We start from the raw sequence: 20,665 nt of genomic DNA, 5'->3' as shown, positions 1-20,665 counted from the left end.
AATTTAAGATAATATAAGTTGTTTAAAAAACATAACATACAGTATTTTCTAATTTAGATAAATAGCTTTGGATCAATGGTTTTCTTGGTTAATTTGGTGCAGTCCTATTAGAAAGAAAAAGGCGTCCTCCCTAGCTATAGCTGTATTCTTCCTATACCATTCCTCCTCCCCCCTCCTTCCTCTCTGGTGTGAGTGGCCTAATTCCTTTTAGGAATCTGATCAAATTCGTGAATCCTCTTCTCTGAAAAATACATAAAAATTTCGTTACATTTCAGGGGGTTAATGGATTCCCTGCTTCCTCTCACATACACCTTGCCCTGATTGGGGCCCACAGACCTCGTACAGGCTACAAATCTCCTTAGAAAATAAAATTCAAACTCCTTCCTAGTATTCTAAATATTTAACAATTTGTCTTAGAAATAATAGTGTTATTGCTACTCATATAATAATTACAATAGTAGTAATTATAAGAATAGTTAAAATTTATTCTTTGCCAACCTTATGCCAGGTCTTCTGCTGAACCTTTAACCTGGACTAATGGTTATATTATTAATGATATCTCCATGTGGACTGTATCCAGTTTGCATTTATCGTGTGCTTTAGAAAATATCATGTCTTTAGAATACAAATTGAAAGAAGAGATTATAAGCACTTTGATTCTAACACCTTATTTATGTTGACTCATTGCATTTATAAGGTATCAAAATCCTTTTTGGAATACTGAATTTATTTTTAGTTCTTTAATTCCAGTACTCTCTTTTTTGCTTCTGAGCCTCTTTGTCATTCTTCTTCCACGGAAAATTCACTATCCCACCCAACACCCACCATGTCCCTTAAGTCCTACAAATTTCAGTTTGGAGACAGGTTCTCATATTTCCCTTAGGAGATCTTCTTTGGTCACTCTCCAAAGTCTAATGTACTTGCTACTCCCATGTGCTGCAATAACATTCTCATTCTCTCTCTCTCTGTCTCTCTCGCTCTTGTTACCTATCTATCTATCTAAATAGATAGGGTGTGAAGAGAATCCAGGCTGGGGAACACTCAAGAATGGGGAGAAGAAAACAAGCCTACAAAAGAGATAGAGAAATGTTTCTTTATCTATTATTTCCTACAGTAATGTCCAACAGATGGTAAGTGATCAAAAAATATTTATGGAATGAGTTAAATAATGTTACACTAAAATTTATTTTTATCATATCTCAGTGCCCTGTTATTATCAGCAGCAGCAGCACTCTTTAATAGGCGCTACTTTAGGCACTTTGCTTGCATTATCTTATTCAAGTCTCACAATAATTCTGCAAGAAATATAATTTCTCTTAGAGTATATAATTTATCATCCCATGACTAGATGAACTTACATATATCTGAGTCTAAAATTTTTTTTTTTTCTAGTAGGCCAAAGTTTCCCAAAATCTCTTCTGAGCAATAGATGTTAACAGGTATTTAACAACTAAAATAACTAAAAAAAACTATTGCTGGGATAATAGTAGAATTATTGGGAATCAATTTTACTAATAGGATGCATGCCAGCAGGTGAAAATGGAGCAGTTTTGGCAGGAAAGGAGGCTAACGTTACTAGTTACTGAGGGAGAATGGATTCTTAATAATATTTATGAAAATTTTCTGTTTCATCCTGACTCACTTGGTACCAAAGCTTAGCTGTCATCTGAGAGAATCAGTCCTTTAAGCTTTGTGATATATGCTATTGTCCTAACCAACTACTTCGGTTTTGATTTCCTCATCACCCTTTGCAGTCTGCTTGTTCCTGTTATTTCCCAGTTTTGACATTTAATTTCTTTTAGTTGTGCTTTACAGTTTTCTTGAAATGCCTCATTGGGTTTTCTTGTATAAAATTTCTTAGGCTTATCTTGCAATTATTTTAGTAACTAGGTGTCATTATTTATTATTCTGTTATGGATTGAATTAAAGTACATAGCATTATTTTAGAAGTGTCTGGTTCTTGAGCATCATTGTCATTTATATTGTCCTAAATATTGCATTTAGGTGACAAAGTGGAAATTCATCTGGAAGGTGAAGTTAATATTAATAGAAATCTTTCCATATGTTGTTAAAGACTCTTGATGTGAAACTCAAAATGTGACGCTCATTTTTTCAGCCCCTGTTTAAATTCAGTTGTAAATTTTCTCCTCCTGGTTTCTTACCTTAATGAGGTATCATCTCTTATCACCTAACTTCTTTGCTCAAAAACCCTCCTGTGCACCCTTCTATCTACAGAATGCCACCTAAACTTCTTTAAGTGGCATTTAATGATATGGCATAGATCTTTTCTCCATTAGTCTCTTCCCTCACACATAGTGCTCTGTCATACTCCTAACTGACAAATATTTATTTTCCTTTATTTCTCTTATTATTTTTGTTAACTCTATACTTCTTTTATTTCTCAAACTGTGTGCTAAGGCCTCTTTGCTGCAGACCCACTTTGGTTCCTCAGGATATTTTAAATTTTCTAGGGAAACAGTGACATCTATCAGGTACAGCACAAACCACTAACTTCGGATATTTTCATTTTAAAATTAGGTTGCTACATTCCTTTTGGTGGTATCATATACTCTGTAAAACTGGGTTTCTGTGACTAAAAAAAAATAAGCTGCTCAGAAATTAATGTGAGACAGGAAATGAGGGTGGTGGTGACCAGCCTGATTCCAAGGTTTGAGACTTTTGCAGTGCTAGACAAGTACTAAATTGTTAGGAAATAAATACTTAAGTTGTTTAGAACTAACTACTTAATAAATAGAATTACTTTTCCCTTAGGGACACCATGATAAAATTCCTAACACAGTAAAGGAGGCATGTGCTCTATGCTTCTACTTTCTTTCCAGTTCATAGCCATTTTTAAAAATTACACCTATCATTCAAAGACTACTCGATAATGTCACCCATCTCTGGAAGCCTTTTCTGATCCCCCCAGCTGCAATTAATCTCCCTCCTGGGTGTTTTCTGATAACATTGTAGCTTTACTATTGCTGTTAAAATTGAATTCAACTAATTCATTTATTTAATTAAAGTTAACAGTAATGGCTTTCTGGTTCTCTAGTTAGGTGTAGTTACTTACAGTATAATGAGAGCCCTCTCATCCTCTGTGTAAAAGTGAAACAGCTATATTATTAGGTATCATTTATTGAACTAGAGTGCATGTTTTGATAAGTCTGTTTCTAATTCTTAACCATCCTTACAAGATCACAGGTTATATTATACACATTTTATATTTGAAGAAATTGGAATTTAGCAATGTTGGTTTCTGTCACACTGACATACCTCCTAACCTTTGGCTATTCTAGTTACTTCTCCTTTTACTGTTGATAGAATCAGCTTTTTGATATCCTCAAAAATCCTATTGAGATTTTGACTGGGGTTTGCGATGACTCTATGAATCTGTTAGGGGAGAATTGCTGTTTTAAGAATATTACGTTTTTGGGAACTCCCTGGCAGTCCAGTGGTTAGGACTCTGCGCTTTCACTGCTGAGGGCCCAGGTTCAGTCTCTGGTTGGGGAACTGAGATCTTGCAAACCGCGTAGGACGGTCCCCCAGAAAAAAACAAAAAAAAAGAGTGTTGAGTTTTCCAGTTCGTGGATATAGGCTCTCCATTTATATAGGTTGGGGTTTTTTTCCCCCTGCAGCAAACGTATATAGTGTTCTGTGCATAGGTCTTGCCGTGTTTTCTTAAATTTTTCCCAATGTGTTTTATTTTTTGATGTTATTGTAGATGACACTGTTTTCTTAATTTTAATTTTCAGCTGTTCCTTGGTAGTATATAGAATCACATTAGATTTTTTTCTTGAATCCTGAGACCTTGATAAACTGACTTTTTAATCCTGGAGCATTTATATAAGCTCCTTTGTGATCTCTTATATTCCTTAAGCATGCACAGATCGGTCCCCAGCCCAAGTCTTAAGAGTTACTCTATATGCATTTCAGCTCATTCCTCTCTGAAACTATTTTTTGCCATTTCAAGTTTCCTGACTCCTTGAACACTTATCTCTGTCTGCTTAATTCAGTGAGAATGCCAGGCTCTGTTTGGCTTCTTCCTTCCTACACCACAGTCTGGAAATGGCCTCCTGGCAGAGAGTCTGCATGATGTCAGGGCTCACCTTCTGTCTTCTCTATCAGAGATTACAGTCCAGTTCTGCCTGTTGGTCAATGTCTGAAAATTCTGTAGTTGTTCCCTTTTGCTTTTCTTTTTAGTTATTCAGAACACAGGGGTAGTTCTGGACCCTGCTACTCCCTCAGGGCTAGACTGGAACTTAAAGGTAGGTGTTTAAGGATGTTCTGTCCTTATATAAACAAAGAAAAGTTGGGCAGTTTGTTTTACCCAAAAAAAGGCAGCATATTCAGGTTATGAACAAAGTTAAATCTCTTTTCTAGAGAATCTGACAATGTAATGATTTTGATTTCATATTAGGGACATGGTCATTTTCATCATTTTATTCTTTAGTATACATGTATTAAATGTTTACTGATTGCATGTCAGAAGGGTAGGAAACAGATTGGTCAGGTGTTGGTCACATTGTGTTTGAGACAAAGTTAGTGGTGTACTAAAGTTTTAACAGAATTTAAATTAGTTATACCTCCTTAGGTAGGTTTATTCCTAGGTATTTTATTCTTTTTGTTGCAGTGGTGAATGGAATTGTTTCCTTAATTTCTCTTTCTGATCTTTCCTTGTTAGTGTATAGGAACGCAAGAGATTTCTGTGCATTAATTTTGTATCCTGCAACTTTACCAAGTTCATTGATTAGCTCTAGTAGTTTTCTGGTGGCATCTTTAGGAATATCTCTGTATAGTATCATGTCATCTGCAAACAGTGACAGTTTTACTTCTTCTTTTCCAATTTGTATTCCTCTATTTCTTTTTCTTCTCTGATTGCGTATACTCAGAAAGCTGTAAGACACTGATGAAAGAAATCAAAGTTAACACAAACAGATGGAGAGATACACCATGTTCTTGGATTGGAAAGATCAATATTGTGACAGTGACTATACTACCCAAAGCAATCTACAGATTCAACACAATCCCTATCAAATTAACCAATGACATTTTTTACAGAACTAGAACAATAAACCTTAAAATTTGTATAGAGACACAAAAGACCCCGAGTAGCCAAAGCAATCTTGAGGGAAAAAAATGGAGCTGGAGGAATCAGACTCCCTGACTTCAGACTGTACTACAAAGTTACAGTAAACATGACAGTATGGTACTAGCACAAAAACAGAAGTATAGTTCACTGGAACAGGATAGAAAGCCCAGAGATAAACCCACGTACCTATGATCAACTAATCTATAACAAAGGAGGCAAGGATATACAATGGAGAAAAGCCAGTCTCTTCAGTAAGTGGTGCTGGGAAAACTGGACAGCTACATGTAAAAGAATGAAATTAGAACACTCCCTAACACCATACACAAAAATAAACTCAAAATGGATTAAAGACCTAAATGTAAGACCAGACACTATAAAACTCTTCAGGGAAAACATAGGAAGACCACTGTTTGACATAAATCACAGCAAGATCCTTCTTGACCCACCTCCTAGAGAAATGGAAAAAAAAAATAAACAAATGGGACCTAATGAAACTTAAAAGCTTTTGCGCAGCAAAGGAAACTATAAACAAGACAAAAAGATAACCCTCAGAATGGGAGAAAATATTTGCAAATGAGTCAATGGACAAAGGTTTAATATCCAAAATACATAAACAGCTCATGCAGCTCAGTATTAAAAAAAACAGACAACCCAATCCAAAAATGGGCAAAAGACCTAAATAGGCATTTCTCCAAAGAAGACATACAGATGGCCAAGAGGCACATGAAAAGCTGCTCAACATCACTAGCTTAGAGAAATGCAAATCAAAACTACATGAGGGGGCTTCCCTGGTGGCGCACTGCTTGAGAGTCTGCCTGCCAATGCAGGGGACACGGGTTCGTGCACCGGTCCAGGAAGGTCCCACATGCCGCAGAGCAGCTGGGCCTGTGAGCCATGGCCGCTGAGCCTGCTCTTCCGGAGCCTGTACTCCGCAACGGGAGAGGCCCGCGTACCATAAAACAAACAAACAAACAAACAAAAAACTACATGCAGTATCACCTCACACTGATCAGAATGGGCATCATCAGAAAATCTACAAACAACAAATGCTGGAGAGGGTGTGGAGAAAAGGGAACCCTGTTACAAAGTGAGAGAGTGGCATGGACATATGTACACTACCAAATGTAAAATAGCTAGCTAGTGGGAAGCAGCCACATAGCACAGGGAGATCAGCTCGGTGCTCTGTGACCACCTAGAGGGGTGGGATAGGGAGGGTGTGAGGGAGACGCAAGAGGGAGAAGATATGGGGATATATGTATATGTATAGCTGATTCACTTTGTGAAAAAGCAGAAACTAACACAACATTGTAAAGCAATTACACTCCAATAAATATATTAAAAAAAAAAGGGAACCCTCTTGCACTATTGGTGGGAATATGAATTGATACAGCCACTATGGAGGACAGTATGGAGGTTTCTTAAAAAACTAAAAATAGAATTACCATATGACCCTACTATGGGCATATGGTAATTCAAGTGGGCATATACCCAGAGAAAACCATAATTCAAAAAGACATGCTCCCTAGTGTTCATGGTAGCACTCTTTACAATAGCCAAGTCACGGAAGCAACCTAAATGCCCATCAACAGACAAATGGATAAAGAAGATGTGGTATGTATATGCAATGGCATATTACTCAGCCCTAAAAAGGAATGAAATTGGGTCATTTGTAGAGACGTGGATGGATCTCTAGACTGTAATACAGGGTGAAGTAAGTCAGAAAGAGAAAAACAAATATCGTCTATGAACGCATATATGTGGAACCTAGAAAAATGGTACAGATGAGCTGGTTTGCAGGGTAGAAATACTGACACAGATGTAGAGAACAAAGGTATGGACCCCAAGAGGGGAAAGTGGTGGGGGGGGATGAATTGGGTGATTGGATTGATATATATATACACTAATATGTATAAAATAGATAACTAATAAGAGCCTGCTGTATAAAAATAATAATAAAATTAAATTAAAAAAAATTAAAAAACAAATTATTTATAAACTTTTTAAAAATTTGTATTTTTAATCTTTTTCAACTTTCTTGATTATAACATCTTGATTTATTCAGCTAGATTACTGAGTACTTTGAACAGTGAACATTGCTTCTATTTCTTTTGTGTGTCTGCTTTGGCTTACTAAACTTTCATTTTAGATTGACTAACTTTTGAGTGGAAATCACTGATCAAGAGTAAAGGTCTCTGGGCTTTCCTGGTGGCGCAGTGGTTGAGAATCCGCCTGCCAATGCCTGGGACACGGGTTCAAGCCTGGGTCCGGGAAGATCCCACATGCCGCGTTGCAACTAAGCCTGTATGCCACAACTACTGAGCCTGTGCTCTAGAGCCTGCGAGCCACAACTACTGAGCCCGCGTAACTAGAGCCCGTGCTCTGCTACAAGAGAAGCCACCGCAATGAGAAGCCCACGTGCAGCAACGAAGACCCAACACAGTCAAAAATAAATAAAATTTAAAAAAAAAAAAAAAAAAAGAGTAAAGGTCTCATATTTTGTTAGTATGCTGATAATCGGATATTTCCAGAATGTTAGCCAGTTTCCTATGATGAAATACTCAATAGTGGAATTATAACAACCTGCTGAATAGTTCTATTATTTGTCCATTTTTTTGTCTTGCAGGTTCAAGTAGTAGTGATTTGTAAAGGAAACATTTCAATTCATTTAAATCCTGCTTATGGAAGGGTTGGAAGTCATATTTAAGCCCGATAGTGAGTTGATATAGCCCTTTTTTTCACACTAGTTTGAACATGTGAACTTCGATAATAGTTAGGCTGAGTTACATTATAATAACTTCACTTTCACTGATGTTTCCTTTTATTTTGATGGCATTTTAAGTTATTTAAAAAATCATAGTAAAATTTGCTGTTGACTTTGCCTTTTTTATTTTACTACCTAAAGCAGACATGGTTCATAATTTAACCATGCTTCTACACGAATAAAAGTAAATTATAGAACAACATACAGGTATTTTCTGCTGTTAAATGTATTATTTACCTAAGCATGGTTTAAAGGATTTAAAATCTATTAGGTATGGATATTGATGCATTTTAAGATATTAACTGCTTCATTTGATGGACTTATTTTTTAAAAATGATTGATAATATTAAAGACTGAATAAGCTAATTTTAAATTATTATTTTTAAATGGAATGTTTGATTTTGTTACAATATTTTTAATCCATCTTTTAATTTTGAAAATTTTATAACTTACATAGAAGTATAAAAAACAGTAAAAGGAACTTCTGTATACCTGTCATAGATGTACCAATTTTCATTTTATTTTTTGTTTTTTTTTAATTTTTTTAACATCTTTATTGTAGTATAATTGCTTTACAATAGTGTGTTAGTTTCTGCTTTATAACAAAGTGAATCAGCTATACATATCATATATCCCCATATCTCCTCCCTCTTGCGTCTCCCTCCCACCCTCCCTATCCCACCCCTCTAGGTGGTCACAAAGCACTGAGCTGATCTCCAGGTGCTATGCAGCTGCTTCCCACTAGCTATCTATTTTACATTTGGTAGTATACATATGTCCATGCCACTGTCACTTCATCCCAGCTTACCCTTCCCCCTCCCCGTGTCCTCAAGTCTGTTCTCTACGTCTGTGTTTTTATTCCTGTCCTGCCCCTGGGTTCTTCAGAACCATTTTTTGTTGTTGTTGTTTAAAGATTCCACATATATGTGTTAGCATACGGTATTTGTTTTTTTCTTTCTGACTTCACTCTGTATGACAGACTACATCCACCTCACTACAAATAACTCAATTTCGTTTCTTTTTATGGCTGAGTAATATTCCATTGTATATATGTGCCACATCTTTATCCATTCATCTGTCGTTGGACACTTTAGTTGCTTCCATGTCCTGGCTATTGTAAATAGAGCTGCAGTGGACATAGTGGTACATGACTCTTTTTGAATTATGATTTTCTCATGGTATATGCCCAGTAGTGGGCTTGCTGGGTCATATGGTAGTTTTACTTTTAGTTTTTTAAGGAACTTCCATACTGTTCTCCATAGTGGCTGAATCAATTTACATTCCCAACAGTGCAAGAGGGTTCCACACCCTCTCCAGCATTTATTGTTTGTAGATTTTTTGATGATGGCATTCTGACTGGTGTGAGGTGATACCTCATTGTAGTTTTGATTTGCATTTCTCTGATTAGTGATATTGAGCATCCTTTCATGTGTTTGTTGGCAATCTGTATATCTTCTTTGGAGAAATGTCTATTTAGGTCTTCTGCCCATTTATGGATTGGGTGGTTTGTTTTTTTGATATTGAGCTGCATGAGCTGCTTGTATATTTTGGAGATTAATCCTTTGTCAGTTGCTTCATTTGCAAATGTTTTCTCCCATTCCGAGGGTTGTCTTTTCATCTTGTTTATGGTTTCCTTTGCTGTGCAAAAGCTTTTCAGTTTCATTAGGTCCCGTTTGTATACTTTTGTTTTTATTTCCATTTCTCTAGGAGGTGGTTCAAAAAGGATCTTGCTGTGATTTATGTCATAGAGTGTCTGCCTATGTTTTCTCTAAGAGTTTTACAGTGTCTGGCCTTACATTCAGGTCTTTAATCCATTTTGAGTTTATTTTTGTGTATGGTGTTAGGGAGTGTTCTAATTTCATTCTTTTACATGTAGCTGTCCCGTTTTCCCAGCACCACTTTGAAGAGGCTGTCTTTTCTCCATTGTATACTCTTGCCTCCTTTATCAAAGGTAAGGTGACCATATGTGCATGGGTTTATCTCTGGGCCTTCTATCCTGTTCCATTGATCTATATTGCTCTTTTTGTGCCAGTACCATATTGTCTTGATTACTGTATCTTTGTAGTATAGTCTGAAGTCAGGGAGCTTGATTCCTCCAGTTCCGTTTTTCTTTCTCAAGATTGCTTTGGTTGTTCGGGGTCTTTTGTGTTTCCGTACAAATTGTGAAATTTTATGTTCTAGTTCTGTGAAAAATGCCATTGGATCTACCAGTTTTTAGCATTTCGACATTTGCTTTCTCTTTCTTTATATAAATAAATATGTATATTTTTCCCCTGAATGATTTTGAAGTATTTATCCTCTATTTGAGAAATTTAGAATTTATACAATCCTGTTTTCCGATATATTATAGATATTCCAATCTCAGTGATTATTCTAATAGTCTTTTATAGCTGTTTGATTTTATTCTCAGTCCAGCATTATAATGATTACATGTTGCATTTATTTGTTGTATTTCAAACGGCTTTTCTTGTTCTTTTATAAATTGTGTTGTATTCCATTGAATGGATTTATCATATTTTATTCAACCAGTCTTCTATGCATGGACATTTTGTTTCCAACATTTTGCCATTACAAATAATGTCTCAAAGAATACTTCTGTATATGTTGTTTTATATTTGTGGACATATATCTTCAGAATAAATCCCTAGAAGTAGAATTGGACTACTAGATCATCAGTTACTGTATCTTTATCTTACAGATTTCTCTTTGTTACCTTTTTTTACTTCCTCATCCCTTTAGCACTAAACATACATGCATTTCTTTTATACTCCAGATATTTGGAAGTAATGTAAGATTTTGGTATCTTTTGACTTTGCATATTGAGTATTTTGCTAAAAAGTCTTAGAAAAAAATAAATGCTGTATACAATAACTAATACAAGTATTAGAAACCTCAGGAATTTGAGCCTAATTATAAAAGATAACATATCAATGAAAAGTATGCATTTTAAAATAAATACACTGTGATTAATTTATAGCAAAGAAATTAAAGTTTTATGAGACTAATGAATTAGAATTTTTAATACTGTTTATTTCTGAATAAGTTGTTTGTTTAGTTAGTTTTGGCTGCATTGGGTCTTCATTGCTGTGCAAGGGCTTTCTCTAGTTTCAGCAAGCGAGGGCTACTCTTCGTTGCAGTGCGTGGACTTCTCATTGCGGTGGCTTCTCTTGTTGTGGAGCGTGGGCTGAAGGCTCGCGGGCTTCAGTAGTTGTAGAGCGCGGGCTCAGTAGTTGTGGCTCGCGTGCTGTAGAACACAGGCTTAGTAGTTGTGGCGCTTGGGCTTCGTTGCTCCACAGCATGTGGGATCTTCCCAGACCAGGGCTTGAACCCATGTCCCCTGTATTGGCAGGTGGATTCTTAACCACTGAGCCACTGGAGAAGTCCAATAACTTGTTTTTAAAACAACTTATTAGACATGAACGTAAGTTTAGCATATCTATATGTGTATATATACACACACACACATATATATATGAAGTACAATATTAATGACAACCACAGCTAATATACATCATCTGCTTTGTGCCTGGTACCATAATGCATATACATTAACTTAAATTACTTAATTTAATCCCCAGCAGCTTTATAAGGTGTATTTATAATTTTTTTCCTCATTTACATATGAGGACAATGAGGCCTAGAAATGTTAAGTGACATGGTCTTACTTACGCAGCTAATTAGTGGCAGAGGCAAGATTTGAACCCACACAGTATTCAATATAGATTCTGGGCTTTTAATGACAATGCTTCACTATTTCTATTGGACTCAGTATTATTTTTCTGTATCAAGCCAGTATTGACCTAAGGTCTGTATGACTTTGAGTTCTTAACCACTGTGTTCTCTTTCTTTCCCTGAAGGAAGTATAATAAGATTTTATGTGGTTGTTATATCAAATTTATTATCATAAGTGGTGATACAGGATTGAAATTCCATTCCTAACAGCCACAGCTGCTAACAAAGCAACCCTTTTATGCCACCATCCTTGGCAGAATACTGAACTATGTGTACCATTTTTCTGACCCATTAAAATTATTTATGTTTCTCTTTTTCAGTGGATGATTCAGCAGCCACACAAAGCAGCAACATTCTTTGGATGCATCGGGATAGATAAATTTGGGGAGATCCTGAAGAAAAAAGCTGCCGAAGCCCATGTGGATGCTCATTACTATGAACAGAATGAGCAGCCAACAGGAACTTGTGCTGCGTGCATCACTGGTGGCAACAGGTCAGTGTTATTTCAAGGGAAGCACTGTACTAATTGACTGTTTAACCACTGGTAAAATCTGAATTCAAATTTGAGTTTGGAATTTAGACCTCATGTTTGTAATTTATTTTAATGTTTAATAAACTCTTCTTCCTAGTATCACTTTTCCTTAAAAAATTTTTTTTTACCTTTCTTGAACCTGTTGTTATCTTCATGAAGCGGAATGAAATGAAAATTTTGAGATTATCTAGTCCAGCCTCTACTTTTTATAATTAGGGTCAGAAAAGGAGCGCATTTTATTCAGTGTTTTGTAGCTAGGTTCTTGCCGAACTGGCATTAGGAAGAATGTCCTGAGATTGGAATATTAAAATACATATATATTTTTTAAATATATAAAATATTACATTATATCCAGCCTCATATAAATTAGGTCATCTAAAGCATTTCTGGCAAAGTCATCTGCCCATACTAAGCAACTTCCGTCATGGGTAATGCATCACTCAAAAAACAATCTATTACATTTCTATACAACTTCGCTTATCAGAAAGTTTTTCTTTGTGTGAACTTGAACTCTGTCTCTCAGAACCTTCCATGCATTGCTTTTTTTGGTGCCTTTTGCAGCTACGTGGAGGTATATCTTCAGTACATTCATGCTTTGCTAACATCATTATTAGCATACTGCTTATCAGCATGGGCTTTTTTCTCCTTCGGAAAGGAAAAAAAATAGTTTTCCTAGTTATTATATTGTTAGAATCACCAAAGATGGTCTCTTTTAAAATGGTGACTCACTAGATACTTTACATCCCTTATAGCTAAAAATATTGTCTGTCCTCCACCATTTCCTATCTCCCTTTCTTCCCCTTCTTTCTTATTTGCCTCTCTGTCTTCTTTTCCTTATTTCCTCCCTTATCTCTCTTCCCCTTGCTCCATTCCTCCTTTTTACCTCATATGTTTTTGCTCACTCTTTGACCTCTCAAATGTATGTTAAAGACCTGACACTATTCTGGGCAGTAGTCATTAAATAAAATATAACTTTCAAAAACAATTAGGGTACCAAAGCCATTTTCAAACTTTCCTGTAACTTTATTTTTTGGGTGTAGGAGAAATTTATGATTTTAAGGTTTTAATAAATAAAACCGTCGGTTCGAACATTGAGATATACTTATTTAGACCTTTCCCCTTTTCAGTTTCTCTAAAAACCAACTTTAATAGGCAGGTGCAGAGTTTTCGCATTAGTGAGAAATGTGTCAACTTTTGCCTCTGATACCACTCCGGCTACGTTAAAATTGCAAAATTGTTTTTGTATGTTAAGTTGTTATTTTAAAGAACAGGTATGATAATATTAGGTCTTCCATCAACAGCTTAATTTATGTACTCATATAATGGTTATGGTGATCAGTATTAATTAGGTGCTATTGGAAGTCAGAAACTGAGGGAAACCCTCGCTGTCTAATTCATTATGCAAATTGTGGAACCTAATAGATTTGGATAGATTGTTTTAAAAAGAGCTAGGAACTCTAACTTCCAGTGTCCCAAACTCAGGTTAAGGGAATATTCTTCTTTTTTTTTTTTTTTGTTTGTTTTGTTTTGTTTGTGGTACGCGGGCCTCTCACTGTTGTGGCCGCTTCCACTGCGGAGCACAGTCTCCGGACGCACAGGCTCAGCGGCCATGGCTCACGGGCCCAGCCGCTCCGCGGCATGTGGGATCTTCCCGGACCGGGGCACGAACCCGTGTCCCCTGCATCGGCAGGCGGACTCTCAACCACTGCGCCACCAGGGAAGCCCGGGAATATTCTTCTTAATCCAGGTTCTTATTCTCCACAAACTCTGAACCAGATAGATACACTTGGATAGTAAGAATACCTGTATTTTCTTTTGGAGGAACTATTTAGTTTCCTATCAAAAGAGTAGTATTTTTTTTATCAAAATAGAGTTTAGTAGCTCATACCAGAAGTATTTGCTTTTATTTAGTAACCATTTTTTGGTCAACATTTTGCAAGAGTCATGATTACTAAAATATTTTTTATGAATTAATTATCCTTAAATTTGTAATATAGTTATTTTGCATATACATGTATTGATGAATATCACTCTTATTTTCATTAATTTAGTTGAGCATAAACAGAATGTATCCTTCAGTTAGTCTGATGGCATATGAGTGAGTACAAATATGTTTTGGAAGAGAATTGATTTATTTTTTTCAAAAGAGAATCTAACCATATTACCAAAATCTTAAGTGATGAGATGATGTATTTGTGGGATGTTTTTAACCACAAATGTTAACTAAAAAAAATTTGAAAAATTGGCAAGTTATTTTTTTTTTAATTTGTGGGTCAGAAGGAGGGGGAAAAGTGTTTTTATTTCTTTGTCTGTAACATAAATAATTATTGTATTAAGTTTAATTGTTGGACAATAATAAAAAGCTCTGTGTGGCACTTGGAACAAGATTTTAAATGTAGTATTCTGCTTAGATTTTCAGCTCCAAAACGAACAGTGCAGGGAGTTTTCAACTATGAAAACTAATATTAATTTATTCTAGCCCATAAAATGTAATGGTTTTATGTAATGTAATGTAAAATGTAATATATTAATAAAATTAATCCCTCATAGTAAATATGGTCTACATTTATATGTGTTTTGTAAAATTAATCCCATACCTCGCTTTTAAAGCATTAGATTAAATATCACTGGATAGTATGTTGATATTTCAAAACTGAAGTTTTTAGTTGCATATATATTTTTTTGTGGGTAACTACATAGTAGCTATTTCTTAAGTGCATTTTGAACTACTAAAAATGTAGAAAGTAGATAATTTTATTATTTTAGTATCAAAAGGAAGCTTAAATGCCAGTTCCTCAAAATACCAGATGATATTTAGAGCAAGGATTAATGTCCTTGTTTATCTCAAAGGCAACAGAGAAATCTTGAAAAGTTTTCAGAATAAAAGTAACTTTATGGGCTTCCCTGGTGGTGCAGTGGTTGAGAGTCCACCTGCCAAGTCAGGGAACATGGGTTCGTGCCGCGGAGCGGCTGGGCCCGTGAGCCATGGCTGCTCAGCCTGCGCGTCCGGAGTCTGTGCTCCGCAACAGGAGAGGCCACAACAGTGAGAGGCCCGCGTACCGCAAAAAAAAAAAAAAAAAGTAACTTTATTTACATTTATTAAAATCAGTATACGGCAGTTTGAAGAATTAAGAATAAAATTAAAACAAATTTTACAAAAATGTTTTTAGTTAACTGTATAGTTATATGACAAGTTTGACTATATGTAAAACTTACTTTTTGTTATTGTTGTTTAGATCCCTTGTAGCTAATCTTGCTGCTGCCAATTGTTATAAAAAGGAAAAACATCTTGATATGGAGAAAAACTGGATATTGGTAGACAAAGCAAGAGTTTATTATATAGCAGTAAGTATTTGCCTAATTCATATTTCTGGTACATATTTACACTATAAATTATAGTTGTTAGCTGAGGTACATTTAAAAATAATTGTCTCTGATTATCCTGTAAATTCTTTACCCATCTCAAAGCATATGCTAGGTTCACTATTACAAATACAGAACAGAAATATGATCTTTCTGTGGTAGCGTGATTTGTATTATTTATCTTCAGATATACCTCTTTTTAGATACATTATACATAGATGTTTTTAAACCAAGTATCAAATTCTGTATTAAATCTTAAGGTCTTTGAAGTAATTCTGGAAATTTATATTTTGTATTTTTAGGCTACTTGTTGTGAATGATGCATGCATTGTGTGTGGAAATATTATTAGCAATATAAATATTCACTGCAAACAGTTTGAGCTTATTTGATGAAAAAACTTAATTACTATTTATTCCATAGTAATTACCATGACATCTTTTAAGTTAATATTTTAGAAACATTGATCATGACAAATCTTTTAAATATCAGAATATGGGCAGCATGTAATTTGAATTATTAAGCCTTCTGGCATAAAAAATAATTGGTTAAGAATTCATTTCTAAAATAAGACTGTACTAAAAATTCTCCTGAATTAATCACCCTATGAATACCTTGTTTTTATTTAATATGAGTTAAATGTGGCTCATCACAAATACTAAGTAGATACCTATGAAAAATTAAAAGTACTTCATTTGCATATACGGTTTTGATATAACAGCTGCTGCCATTTGCTACCTGAGCTGTGAAACAGCTGGTAAGATGCATAAAAAATTGATTATCCAGTAGGAACATGTTTATTGAAAATATAATTATTTCTTTCAGTCTATTGTTAATGTCTCCTACAGCATGTTTACGTGCACTGCTGTAGGCTTTACAAGGTTATTGATTCCTCTGTATAGCAAATCCTACCCCTTTATAGCTGTCAAGTAAATGCTTACATTGAGAGGATTATATAGAGGAAAGTCATGTTACCAACTATTCAGGTACAGTTTTGTATAAAGTGTAGAGTGATCAGTTTTGTTCAAATTAGTAAAATTGAACCACTTTTGAGACTTGTATATTCAGCCAGAAACAAGTATCAAAATGTATTCCAGTTTGATATATCTGATTGTAGCTGTTAGCTCTTAGTTTCTGTTTCAGCTGTTTCATAAAAGAATGCTCTTTCACATTGCCAGGTAAATCTATAGTTTGTTCAGAGTTTGGCTATTTTTAAATAGTTCTGAAAATAGTGGACTCATATTGGATACCTGGGATGCTGTAGATGCTGTATATTCTTGGTGAACATTCAACAAATATTTATTCTGCTAACAACTAAGAACATACTTCTTATTCATCGAAATCTGTGAAATTTCTTCTGAAATTAAAATTATTTCCACAGACTTTCAGCATTTCTTTTAAATCTTTAATTCCCTTTCAGCTCAGAGCATGCAGTCTAGTCTTAATAAGAAAACTGCAAATTTAGATAGAGTAGATATGTATGTCTTTACTTATTTCAAGAAATCAGGTTGGCTTCTCTACACTTTCAGGTTCTGTAGTGTCAGCCCTCGTCTTACATCATCATCATAAACTTCAGAGGTTCAACAACTTGAAATTGTGGGAGCTCTTTATACAAAAGGTTCTTGATCTGAAGAAGCAGCTCAATATATCTAACACATTTCCATAAGTAAGATGTCTATCTGCATTACATAAAATAAACTAGATCTACATACTCAACTCTTCTTCTCACTGTTCCATGAATTAATAATAGTCACAAGCGTTAAGAAAATTCAAAACCTTCCTCATTTTCTCTGTCACATAATGCGTTGAATCTGCAATTCACAGCAAAAACTTTCCTAATAAAAAGTCAAAATGGAATATGCATATACCAGTATTCTCTTTCGGTTTAAATGAAGTGTTGACATCTTTTTTACCTTCATAGCAGGTGTCCCACTTACAGCATATAAACTCAGTTTTTCCATGTTTAAACTGAATTCTTTGTTAGTAGGTTTTTAGGGATTACTGGTTATGCCAATAGCTAATTACATGTGGAAAACTTAAATCTTAGTTGCTTTTTACCTTTATAATCAGATTGGCATATGTCTGTTTATTCTCTTATATGAAATATTTCTTACACTAGCCCTCTAAGACTGTGATATTTAGGAAAGGTTTATGAAAAAGATGAGGAAATTGGAGCCATTAAATTTCTAGACCATATATTTTCTTTTTTAAGCAATATTAATGTGCTGTGAAAAGTGAGAAAATTAGCACTCTAATTTCATCCTGCCTCTTGATATTTGTAGTTATTTTATTTTTATATTTTCAGTGTTTAAACATTTGGGCCTTTTTTTTACTCCTGCTCTGTCTGCTTTACATACTTGTGTTGCTGTCTGCCATTTCTAAAGTTATGGGATATAGTTGTAACACCTGTTTCAATGCCCTTGTCTGCAAATTCTATCATATGTTTTTTTTTCTGGTTCTTGCCATGACATTGGGTTGTTTCCTCATGCACATATGCTAAAGACTTGGAAAAGCCCTGCGGATCCTGAGTTCTCATTTTGTACCTCTTTCTTCAAATGGCTCTCTCCTTTCCAGTATGCTGCCCTTGCACGTGCTAGCTACCTTGGGTTTCCTGAATGGAGACTACTGGACTCTGTTTAGGTTCTCTCTGCCCTGATGACTGCAATCTGGAAATTCTCTCTAGGAATTAAGTTTGAATAATTGTAGGGATCACCTTATCTTGTCCCTTATTTGATTACTGTCCAATTTCTCAAAATTGATATTTCCTATATTTTGTCCAATTTTATAGTTGTGTAAGTTGTTTAAATCCATTCCTCATTCTTTTCATCTTGGTTGGAATTAGAAATTTCCTGTTTGGTTTTGTTTTTCCTTTTTTTTTAGATGACTATTTCTGCCAGATTGCCTGACTTTTTCTTTGAATTTGAACAGTCTTAAGGTTGATTCAACCTAAGAAACTCCCTAAATTACTGTTCTAGATTCTATAAAATTATCTAGCTGTCACTTTATCATTTAAAAATAAATTTAAAAGCTCTTAGCTAGTAGATAACTTTTCATCCATGTATAGTAATTTTTCTAATATTATCAGTCAGTCCTTAATAGTGTTTTGGACTACATTGTGAGTACAGTGGGATTTTGCACAGAAATTTATGCATTATTTCTAAAGAGTTTTTAATGAGAAAAAGGTTCCAAGTTTTAAATACATGGTAAAACACTAATCAGCTTGCAAGTTTGGGCTTATATAGGGAGAAATTTTAACTTTAGAGATCAAACAGGTATTTAAGAAATAGGTTAACAAAAGCTTCCAGTGCCATGTGACTTACTTTGCATAAACTGTCACCCAATGTGTGTTCTTTTTTACTAATTCAAAATTAAGCACTATAATGGAAGAATAGTGAATCATAGTTTGTCAATAATTGTTTGAGAATATGGGACCAGTAGTTTGAATTTTCCTTTGACTCCTATGCATATTTCCTTCTTTCTGTGATTTTTCCAGTTCCGTGGCTTATTACAGATCTTCTTTTACCGTGTCTGTCTTTAATTTATAACTCCATCTGACTGCTTTTATCTCTTTTCAGTCTACAGTCTTACCATTTTGGTTAATACAGTTTTTGTGAGGGTAAAGTTTTAAATGTTACTAATAGTTGCTTCTGGAATAACGGGAGGTATGATCATGGATAATTGGAGGAAACATGGTTTGGAGAAGTGTACAACCTTGGAGGAAAGGAATAGAGTTCCCATATTTGGTAAGAAATAGGAGTTTTTGCATGTAAAGGACAAGCAGTAATCAATAACAACTATTTAGGTCTTACATCTCTCACTTTGTTTGTCCTGATTGGGTTTTCTACTAAAATTCTTAATGACTACATGAGTAATAATTTCTCTTAGTAGAACTGTTACTTAGACTCACAATTAAATATCTTTGTCAGTAATGTGAAAGCAATAACTAAATTCATTAAAATGAGGTGATAAATTATAAGAAATCTAGTCTATGAGATCATTTGGAATTTTACATATTAGAAGTTTTTCAGTGAACGTTGAATAACAAATTAGAATGAATGTATAATGAAATAATATAATTGCTGTTTTTTTAGGATTTGGTTTTCTTCTGATAGCATTTACTAAAAAATATTCTACAGTATAACATGATTAGGAATTTTAAAAGACATTTGATTATGTTCAAAATTGTGTCATTTAGTATTCTAACGTTGTCATGAAAAAATTTGAGAAAGGTTCTAATGAAAGGGAATGAATTTGTCTTGTAATGGTGACCTAATAGAAACTAGAGTAATGTACAAGGAAATGAAAGATACCTATTAATTTAATATATATGTATGAGATTTGTACTACTCCCCCCCCAAAAAAAAAATCTGGATAGGTGAAAATAGAAAAGTTTTGCTCACTTATGGACAGTTACTTAAACTCGTTGCCATAAAACCTTATTACACCATAGAAAAAGCCTCTGTAATATTATCTTGTGAACGCTGTACTATTATAATGAATGTACTTTGGCAAAATAAGTAAACAAATGGATTTTTTTTAAGTTTAAGCTATTTAATTGTGAATGATAATGACTTCATAGGTCACAGTTCTTTATAAAGCATTTAGCTATGAATGAATTCAAGGCATTTTTGGAATTTATTAATCTTCATAATAGTCTTCTGAGATTATTAGTTAAGGAGTTGGATGGTTGAACTACCTCTGACTTTTCATTTTATCAGTGTTCTAAATGCAGTTTTTGAACGCTTATGTATTGGAACTCCCATTGTATTGGTCAAATCAGAGATCATCATTTGGCTTTATTTCTGCGTTTTTTTACTTCAGGTTTTTGACTATACTATTCTGGATTGCTTCACTGACTTCATTAGGGAATAATTGTGAATTCTTAAGCCTTTTTAAAAATTTTTAAAAATATCCTTATAGGTGACATTAACTATTACATTTATAAATTCAAAAAATAAAATAAGAAAAATGTGTTTTTTTCCCTTCTATCTGGAGCATTACATGTTTGTATATAATTCCTGACATTTAGTATAGTAGTACACCCAACCCCCGCCCCTCCTTCCAACACTTATCCGCCGTTCTACTTTTTGTGCTTTCAGTTACCCATGATCAACTTCAACCTGAAAATAGTAAATGGAAAATTCCAGCAATAAACATTTTATAAGTTTAAATTGTGCACCATTCTGA

The 20,665-nt window shown here is 34.5% G+C and overlaps 1 protein-coding gene across 1 annotated transcript in view; it reads left to right on the top strand.

Moving 5' to 3' along the window:
* ADK (adenosine kinase) overlaps positions 1 to 20,665 on the top strand; it is a 451,605-nt gene that overhangs the window by 205,920 nt on the left and 225,020 nt on the right. The window contains exons 3-5 of the mRNA XM_065893758.1: positions 11,906 to 12,078; positions 15,354 to 15,462; position 19,094. Coding sequence (XP_065749830.1) covers positions 11,906 to 12,078; positions 15,354 to 15,462; position 19,094 — 283 coding nt within the window. The remainder of the gene's footprint in view (positions 1 to 11,905; positions 12,079 to 15,353; positions 15,463 to 19,093; positions 19,095 to 20,665) is intronic.

The sequence above is a fragment of the Phocoena phocoena genome, chromosome 16 (genome assembly GCF_963924675.1).
Source record: "Phocoena phocoena chromosome 16, mPhoPho1.1, whole genome shotgun sequence".
NCBI lineage: Eukaryota > Metazoa > Chordata > Mammalia > Artiodactyla > Phocoenidae > Phocoena > Phocoena phocoena.
Note: the sequence above shows the minus strand (reverse complement) of the source record. Positions and strands in the feature narration are given on the sequence as shown.